Source organism: Oncorhynchus kisutch, linkage group LG20 (assembly GCF_002021735.2).
Source record: "Oncorhynchus kisutch isolate 150728-3 linkage group LG20, Okis_V2, whole genome shotgun sequence".
In the NCBI taxonomy this organism is placed as follows: domain Eukaryota; kingdom Metazoa; phylum Chordata; class Actinopteri; order Salmoniformes; family Salmonidae; genus Oncorhynchus; species Oncorhynchus kisutch.
In genome coordinates, this window is record NC_034193.2 from 5553132 (window position 1) to 5563511 (window position 10380).

At 44.1% G+C, this 10380-nt stretch overlaps 1 protein-coding gene across 1 annotated transcript in view; it reads left to right on the top strand.

Annotated features, from left to right (window-relative positions):
- LOC109880977 (calpain-2 catalytic subunit-like) overlaps positions 1 to 10380 on the top strand; it is a 47532-nt gene that overhangs the window by 14935 nt on the left and 22217 nt on the right. Inside the window, exons 4-6 of the mRNA XM_031798704.1 lie at positions 7088 to 7221; positions 9422 to 9590; positions 10054 to 10137. Of these exons, the coding sequence (XP_031654564.1) occupies positions 7088 to 7221; positions 9422 to 9590; positions 10054 to 10137 (387 nt within the window). The remainder of the gene's footprint in view (positions 1 to 7087; positions 7222 to 9421; positions 9591 to 10053; positions 10138 to 10380) is intronic.

Consider the following 10380-nt stretch of genomic DNA (forward strand, 5'->3'; position numbering starts at 1 on the left):
GGTTAGAGTGTAAGGACGGCAGGTAACCTAGTGGTTAGAGTGTAGGGACGGCAGGTATCCTAGTGGTTAGAGTGTAGGGACGGCAGGTAGCCTAGTGGTTAGAGTGTAGGGACGGCAGGTAGCCTAGTGGTTAGAGTGTAGGGACGGCAGGTAGCCTAGTGGTGAGAGTGTAGGGACGGCAGGTAGCCTAGTGGTGAGAGTGTAGGGACGGCAGGTAGCCTAGTGGTTAGAGTGTAGGGACGGCAGGTAGCCTAGTGGTTAGAGTGTTGGACTAGTAACTGAAAGGTTGCAAGATCAAATCCCCGAGCTGACAAGGTAAAAATCTGTCCTTCTTCCCCTGAACACGGCAGGTAACCCACTGTTCCTCGGCTGTATTTATAAATAAGAATTTGTTCTTAACTGACTTGGCTAGTTAAATAAAGGTTAAATGAAAATATGCTATAAGTCACGGGCGTGTGTTACGTAAAGACAGCAAGGGAATAGGGAATATTTTTCCTAAACAAATGAGGGATTTCGGTTACAGAACTTTTCAAGTAAGAAACTAGAAATGTGTGTGATTTTTGTTGCAGCTTCCGCACCACGACGATAAACACTGTTTCTGTGCTTTGTATTGTATTATCCCTTTGTTGCTGCATGACTTATGAGGATTTACAATGTTGTGGCTTTATGCTACGTTATTTCCACTGGTCTCAAAAAAAAAAAAAGTAACATAACATCAACTGAATTAAATGTAAAAGGCCTTGAAAGTTGTTTTAAAAAGTTTGCGTTATGCTCAGTTGACATTTTCACAGAGATACGCTTGTTTCTCTGATGAATCTGTTTTAAATAACTTTTTTTTAAATAACTGATTTCGCATTAATATGAAAAGCTACTAAATAATCCTAAATATGACACTACTCAAATACTACGTCACGTCTAAACATCGATATCCGTCTTACCGTCTTACTTCTCTATTGTTTTTCTGTCCTCCGTATTCGAGGAGAAAGAGGACGTTGAGCCTGTCAGTTAGCCTTGATTCTCTCACAGCATCCAGACTAGCTGACACAATGCTTTTTTCCCAGGTTCTTGACCACTTTCTCTGCCTTCCATTGATTTAGTCAGACTAATACTGATCATCATACAAGGTCAACAACTCCAATAACCATTTAAACTAATTATGATAGATTCATGAGGTTTGGACCATTTTGTTTTCTGAGAGGATGAACATATTATTTGGAGAAGCTGCTGTCTGTCAACACTACCACAAGGAGAGGCTGCTGTCTGTCAACACTACCACTAGGATAGTCTGCTGTCTGTCAACACTACTACTAGGAGAGGCTGCTGTCTGTCAACACTACCACTAGGAGAGGCTGCTGTCTGTCAACACTACCTCCCGGAGAGGCTGCTGTCTGTCAACACTACCTCCCGGAGAGGCTGCTGTCTGTCAGCACTACCACTAGGAGAGGCTGCTGTCTGTCAACACTACCACTAGGAGAGGCTGCTGTCTGTCAACACTACCACTAGGAGAGGCTGCTGTCTGTCAACACTACCACACGGAGAGGCTGCTGTCTGTCAACACTACCACTAGGAGAGGCTGCTGTCTGTCAACCCTACCACTAGGAGAGGCTGCTGTCTGTCAACCCTACCACTAGGAGAGGCTGCTGTCTGTCATCCCTACCACTAGGAGAGGCTAATGTCTGTCAACACTACCACTAGGAGAGGCTGCTGTCTGTCAACACTACCACTAGGAGAGGCTGCTGTCTGTCAACACTACCACACGGAAAGGCTGCTGTCTGTCAACACTACCACTAGGAGAGGCTGCTGTCTGTCAACACTACCACTAGGAGAGGCTGCTGTCTGTCAACACTACCACTAGGAGAGGCTGCTGTCTGTCAACACTACCATTAGGCAGTGGTGGAGAAAGTACTAAATTGTCATACTTGAGTAAAATTAAAGATTCCTTAATAGAAAATGACTCAAGTAATAGTGAAAGTCACCCAGTAAAATACTACTTAAGTAAAAGTCTAAAAGTATTTGGTTTTAAATGTAATATATGCTAAAATTTACTTAAGTATCAAAAGTAAAAGTATAAATAATTTTAAATTCCTTATATTAAACAAACCATGTAAAGTTTACACCACTGCCACTAGGAGACGCTGCTCTCCTACACATATCAGCCTTGTCTAGAAACAATCCCTTTACCTCTACCACCCTAGAAACAATCCCTTTACCTCCACCACCCTAGAAACAATCACTTTACCTCTACCACCCTAGAAACAATCCCTTTACCTCTACCACCCTAGAAACAATCCCTTTACCTCTACCACCCTAGAAACAATCCCTTTACCTCTACCACCCTAGAAACAATCCCCCCTACCACCCTAGACACTAGAAACAATCCCCCCTACCACCCTAGACACTAGAAACAATCACCTCTACCACCCTAGACCCTAGAAACAATCCCTTTACCTCTACCACCCAAGAAACAATCCCCCTACCACCCTAGACACTAGAAACAATCCCCCCTACCACCCTAGACACTAGAAACAATCACCCCTACCACCCTAGACCCTAGAAACAATCCCTTTACCCCTACCACCCTAGAAACAATCCCTTGACCCCTACCACCCTAGAAACAATCCCTTTACCCCTACCACCCTAGACACTGGAAACAATCCCCCCTACCACCCTAGAAACAATCCCTTTACCTCTACCACCCTAGAAACAATCCCCCCCTACCACCCTAGACACTAGAAACAATCCCCCCTACCACCCTAGACACTAGAAACAATCACCTCTACCACCCTAGACCCTAGAAACAATCCCTTTACCTCTACCACCCAAGAAACAATCCCCCCTACCACCCTAGACACTAGAAACAATCCCCCCTACCACCCTAGACACTAGAAACAATCCCCCCTACCACCCTAGACCCTAGAAACAATCCCTTTACCCCTACCACCCTAGAAACAATCCCTTGACCCCTACCACCCTAGAAACAATCCCTTTACCCCTACCACCCTAGACACTGGAAACAATCCCCCCTACCACCCTAGAAACAATCCCTTTACCTCTACCACCCTAGAAACAATCCCCCCTACCACCCTAGACACTAGAAACAATCCCCCCAACCACCCTAGACCCTATAAACAATCCCTTTACCCCTATCACCCTAGAAACAATCCCTTTACCTCTACCACCCTAGACCCTAGAAACAATCCCTTTACCTCTACCACCCTAGAAACAATCCCTTTACCCCTACCACCCTAGAAACAATCCCTTAACCCCTACCACCCTAGACCCCAGAAACAATCCCTTTACCTCTACCACCCTAGAAACAATCCTTTAACCCCTACCACCCTAGACCCTAGAAACAATCCCTTTACCTATCCCACCCTAGAAACAACCCTTTACCTCTACCACCCTAGAAACAATCCCTTTACCTCTACCACACTAGAAACAATCCCTTTACCTCTACCACACTAGAAACAATCCCTTTACCTCTACCACCCTAGACCCTAGAAACAATCCCTTTACCCCTACCACCCTAGAAACAACCCCTTTACCTCTACCACCCTAGACCCTAGAAACAATCCCTTTACCCCTACCACCCTAGAAACAATCCCTTAACCCCTACCACCCTAGACCCTAGAAACAATCCCTTTACCTCTACCACCCTAGAAACAATCCCTTTACCTCTACCACCCTTGAAAAAAAAAAAAACTACCACCCTAGACACTAGAAACTATCCCCCCTACCACCCTAGACACTAGAAACAATCACCTCTACCACCCTAGACCCTAGAAACAATCCCTTTACCTCTACCACCCAAGAAACAATCCCCCCTACCACTAGAAACAATCCCCCCTACCACCCTAGACACTAGAAACAATCACCCCTACCACCCTAGACCCTAGAAACAATCCTCTTTACCCCTACCACCCTAGAAACAATCCCTTGACCCCTACCACCCTAGAAACAATCCCTTTACCCCTACCACCCTAGACACTGGAAACAATCCCCCCTACCACCCTAGAAACAATCCCTTTACCTCTACCACCCTAGAAACAATCCCCCCTACCACCCTAGACACTAGAAACAATCCCCCCAACCACCCTAGACCCTATAAACAATCCCTTTACCCCTACCACCCTAGAAACAATCCCTTTACCTCTACCACCCTAGACCCTAGAAACAATCCCTTTACCTCTACCACCCTAGAAACAATCCCTTTACCCCTACCACCCTAGAAACAATCCCTTAACCCCTACCACCCTAGACCCCAGAAACAATCCCTTTACCTCTACCACCCTAGAAACAATCCTTTAACCCCTACCACCCTAGACCCTAGAAACAATCCCTTTACCTATCCCACCCTAGAAACAACCCTTTACCTCTACCACCCTAGAAACAATCCCTTTACCTCTACCACACTAGAAACAATCCCTTTACCTCTACCACCCTAGACCCTAGAAACAATCCCTTTACCCCTACCACCCTAGAAACAACCCCTTTACCTCTACCACCCTAGACCCTAGAAACAATCCCTTTACCCCTACCACCCTAGAAACAATCCCTTAACCCCTACCACCCTAGACCCTAGAAACAATCCCTTTACCTCTACCACCCTAGAAACAATCCCTTAACCCCTACCACCCTAGAAACAATCCCTTTACCTCTACCACCCTAGACCCTAGAAACAATACCTTTACCTCTACCACCCTAGAAACAATCCCTTTACCTCTACCACCCTAGAAACAATCACTTAACCGCTACCACCCTAGACCCTAGAAACAATCCCTTTACCTCTACCACCCTAGAAACAATCCCTTTACCTCTACCACCCTAGAAACAATCCCTTTACCTCTACCACCCTAGAAACAATCCCTTTACCTCTACCACCCTAGACCCTAGAAACAATCCCTTAACCCCTACCACCATAGAAACAATCCCTTTACCCCTACCACCCTAGAAACAATCCCTTAACCCCTACCACCCTAGAAACAATCCCCCCTACCACCCTAGACCCTAGAAACAATCCCTTAACCCCTACCACCCTAGAAACAATCCCTTTACCCCTACCACCCTAGACACTGGAAACAATCCCCCCTACCACCCTCGAAACAATCCCTTTACCTCTACCACCCTAGACCCTAGAAACAATCCCTTTACCCCTACCACCCTAGACACTAGAAACAATCCCCCCAACCACCCTAGACACTAGAAACAATCACTTTACCCCTACCACCCTAGACCCTGGAAACAATCCCTTAACCCCTACCACCCTAGAAACAATCCCTTTACCTCTACCACCCTAGACCCTAGAAACAATCCCTTTACCTCTACCACCCTAGAAACAATCCCTTTACCTCTACCACCCTAGAAACAATCCCTTTACCCCTACCACCCTAGAAACAATCCCTTTACCTATACCACCCTAGAAACAATCCCTTTACCCCTACCACCCTAGAAACAATCCCTTTACCACCCTAGACCCTAGAAACAATCCCTTTACCCCTACCACCCTAGAAACAATCCCTTTACCTCTATCAGCCTAGACCCTAGAAACAATCCCTTTACCTCTACCACCCTAGACCCTAGAAACAATCCCTTTACCCCTACCACCCTAGAAACAATCCCCCCTACCACCCTAGACCCTAGAAACAATCCCCCCTACCACCCTAGAAACAATCCCCCCTACCACCCTAGACCCTAGAAACAATCCTCCCTACCACCCTAGACACTAGAAACAATCCCCCTACCACCCTAGAAACAATCCCCCTACCACCCTAGACACTAGTGGATATCAAGGTTGATTCTGGACACGGCTAATCCCTATCAGGTATGTAAGCTAAGGGATGTACCGATACGTTTTGTAAGTTTCCATTGTGTTCGGGTGGGAGGCCTTAGTTAGAGGTGTGGTGTGGGAAATGTTAGGTTTAGCGCAGAGGACACCTCAGTCAGTCAGAATGAGGTTTTATGCAATCGCACATTCCCCGTCATGGATCTAACAGAAACCCCCTCCAGCCAATTCTTATACTAATTTTCGCCAGGGAGTACATTTTGCTTATGGGCCCTTCCCGACAATGCAGAGATAAATAGTAGAACAATAATAATGAGGAATAAATCCACAACGAGTAATGATAACTCGGATATATATACACGGGGGTGCCAGTACCGAGTCCATGTGCAGGGGTACGAGGTAATTGAGTTAGATATGTACATACAGGTAGGGATAAAGTGACTAGGCAACAGGATAGATAATAAACAGTAGTAACGGTAGCGTGAGTCAAAAGAGTTAGTGCGAAAAAGGTCAATGCAGATAGTCGAGGAATCTATTGGTTAAAGATGCACAATGCAGAAATCACTCCACCATTTCCTGGTTGGTAAAATTCTAATAGTTCGTCCTAATTTCACTTTATGTGACAAAAAGATGCAAAAATGAAACTTGGGAAGCATAGAAATAGTGCACATAGAACAGATCACCTGCTTTTTAGACTTGATTTCAATGCGAATGAAAGATCTATAACTAACATTTCTATGTGAATTTGGTCGGGTCGCATGAAAAGTTATATATTGCAGCTTTAACAATTGAACTAACTATTTAGTGGTCTTATGCCTGATGCCCAGAAGCTCTTTGCGGTCATAGGAAACGATGGCGGAAACATTACGTACCAAACAAAGTTACGATCAGTACAAGAAAATATACAAAATAGCACAAATGGTCAGGAGCCTATAAAACTGTCACTATTCCCTCCAGCACCATTCTCTGCAAACAGTTCTGGAATGTTTCTCCGGCACCATTCTCTGCAAAGAGTTCTGGAATGTTTCTCCGGCACCATTCTCTGCAAAGAGTTCTGGAATGTTTCTCCGGCACCATTCTCTGCAAACAGTTCTGGAATGTTTCTCCGACACCATTCTCTGCAAACAGTTCTGGAATGTTTCTCCGGCACCATTCTCTGCAAAGAGTTCTGGAATGTTTCTCCGGCACCATTCTCTGCAAAGAGTTCTGGAATGTAAACCATTCTTTCGTTCTGGAATGCAATGCAAATCCTTCTCATTTGTTGAAGTGGAAATGTAGAATGATGTCTGTTGTGGTCCTGTTCAGTTCTGGCAGTTTGGTGAGTGGGTGGACGTGGTGATTGACGACCGGCTGCCAACGAAGGATGGAAAGCTGCTGTTTGTTCACTCAGCCGAGGGCTCGGAGTTCTGGAGCGCCCTGCTGGAGAAGGCCTACGCCAAGTAAGATACAGTACCATAATACATACATGGTTTATGCTAAGACACAGTACCATAATACATACATGGCTTATGCTAAGATACAGCACCATAATACATACATGGCTTATGCTAAGATACAGTACCATAATACATACAGTATGTGGTTTATGCTAAGACACAGCACCATAGTACATACAGTATGTGGTTTATGCTAAGACACAGCACCATAGTACATACATGGTTTATGCTAAGACACAGTACCATAATACATACAGTATGTGGTTTATGCTAAGACACAGCACCATAGTACATACATGGTTTATGCTAAGACACAGCACCATAATACATACATGGTTTATGCTAAGACACAGCACCATAGTACATACATGGTTTATGCTAAGACACAGCACCATAATACATACAGTATGTGGTTTATGCTAAGACACAGCACCATAATACATACATGGTTTATGCTAAGACACAGCACCATAATACATACATGGTTTATGCTAAGACACAGCACCATAATACATACATGGTTTATGCTAAGACACAGCACCATAGTACATACATGGTTTATGCTAAGACACAGCACCATAATACATACAGTATGTGGTTTATGCTAAGACACAGCACCATAGTACATACATGGTTTATGCTAAGACACAGCACCATAGTACATACATGGTTTATGCTAAGACACAGCACCATAGTACATACATGGTTTATGCTAAGACACAGCACCATAGTACATACATGGTTTATGCTAAGACACAGCACCATAATACATACAGTATGTGGTTTATGCTAAGACACAGCACCATAGTACATACATGGTTTATGCTAAGACACAGCACCATAGTACATACATGGTTTATGCTAAGACACAGCACCATAGTACATACATGGTTTATGCTAAGACACAGCACCATAGTACATACATGGTTTATGCTAAGACACAGCACCATAATACATACAGTATGTGGTTTATGCTAAGTAAGATACACTATTAACACAACATATTCAGTACATGGTGTAAACATTGTATGCCACAGAGTTCTCACATTGCCTGTCCGGTGTTACCTGATTCCCATAGGGATTTGCAGATACATTTTGTCACTTGAGTCAAACACTTTCTACTGAACTAACTTCACGTTCATAGGCAACCCGAAATATGAATAATTAAGGTATGTGTGTTGTAGTAAGCATAGAGGAGGGAGTCAAATGTAGACAAGCAGTAAACATTTCAGAACAACTACTAGTTTAATAAGACATGGCAGAGATGATGAATTTTTGGCAAAGAGATTTATTTATAGACTAATACACTTGAAACAAATGGCCAAAAATAGCCAAAAGTGCAGATATTACTAGTGCCTCCCCCCCGCGATCAAACCGCCATATGAAATGAAATGAAACGCAGCCTAACGTGATCATGGACAGCTGCCTTGGAAGGACACAAATGAAACCTGCTTTCTGCTACTAAGATCAGTGAAATGTAGGCTGAACTGACAACGGAGTGAAGAGCAGAAATCTCGACTTGCTAGTCGCAGCAATGAAGAATTGAGTGTGTGCGCGTTCACGCGAGATTCTCGGCACCTTTCAGATATAAAGAAAAGGGTTTAAAAAGTTGGCGGCATGTTAAAGTTGCCAGAAAAACGTCTCGGTTTGAAAGGTGTATTGTTTTCTGTCTGTCTGTGTCTCTCTCTCTCTGTCTCAGGGTGAATGGATGCTATGAGTCTGAATATATTGTCTGTCTGTGTGTCTCTGTCTCAGGGTGAATGGATGCTATGAGTCTGAATATATTGTCTGTCTCTCTGTCTCTGTCTCAGGGTGAATGGATGCTATGAGTCTGAATATATTGTCTGTCTCTCTGTCTCTGTCTCAGGGTGAATGGATGCTATGAGTCTGAATATATTGTCTGTATCTCTGTCTCTGTCTCAGGGTGAATGGATGCTATGAGTCTGAATATATTGTCTGTCTGTGTGTCTCTGTCTCAGGGTGAATGGATGCTATGAGTCTGAATATATTGTCTGTCTCTCTGTCTCTGTCTCAGGGTGAATGGATGCTATGAGTCTGAATATATTGTCTGTCTGTGTGTCTCTGTCTCAGGGTGAATGGATGCTATGAGTCTGAATATATTGTCTGTCTCGCTGTCTCTGTCTCAGGGTGAATGGATGCTATGAGTCTGAATATATTGTCTGTCTCGCTGTCTCTGTCTCAGGGTGAATGGATGCTATGAGGCTCTGTCAGGTGGCTCCACCACTGAGGGCTTTGAGGACTTTACAGGAGGGATAGCAGAGAACTATGACCTGAAGAAGGCTCCCTCCGACCTGTTCCAGATCATCAGGAAAGCCCTGGCCTCTGGAGCTCTGCTGGGCTGCTCCATCGACGTGTGTACAACTTCAGAATATAACATTTATATTACTATTATCATCATCCAGTTTGGAAGGTTTCAGGTTTAATTTGCCGTGTGTAATGAAAACATGATTGTGATATGTAGTTGTTTTACGGGATAAGAGCATCTTCTATAAAAACATAATGGAGACTGTTACATGCAGTGAAGGACATGATAATATCTAAGATTTGGTTTGAATAGCATGGTTCTTCACTGCACTGTGCCACGAAACATAAGTCTGGATAAAAACATCTGTCACCTTTTAAATGCATTAAACATTTGGGGGTGGTTTCCTGGGCACAGATTAAGCCTAATCCTAGACTAAAAAGCAAGCTGAACTGTGTCCGTGGATAATTATTTTAGTGCAGGTTCTGTGTGCTGTTTGGTTGTGATATTATCAGGGTTTTTTCCATGGTGTGCTTATGATTTAGTTACGGTTCTGTTCCCTGTCTCTCCAGATCACCAGTCAAGCAGACTCAGAGGCCGTCACCTATCAGAAGCTGGTGAAAGGACACGCCTACTCTCTGACCGGGGCTATGGAGGTAACGTTAGACAGACTCAATATTTCATACAGCACGGGTTCCCCGACTGGAGTGCAGAATTTGGCCCGCTGTTGGTTTCATTTGGCCCCCCAAGTTTTCGGAGCAACCCCCCAACACAAAAAAGATGGTAAAACACCAGGAAATGATCTCCTAGTGATTTTAATTTTAAAAATCCGCTCCCAAGTATTCCAACGCATAGTAGAGAGAGACCTTTGATCATATACAAATGTAAGCAAGGTTTGA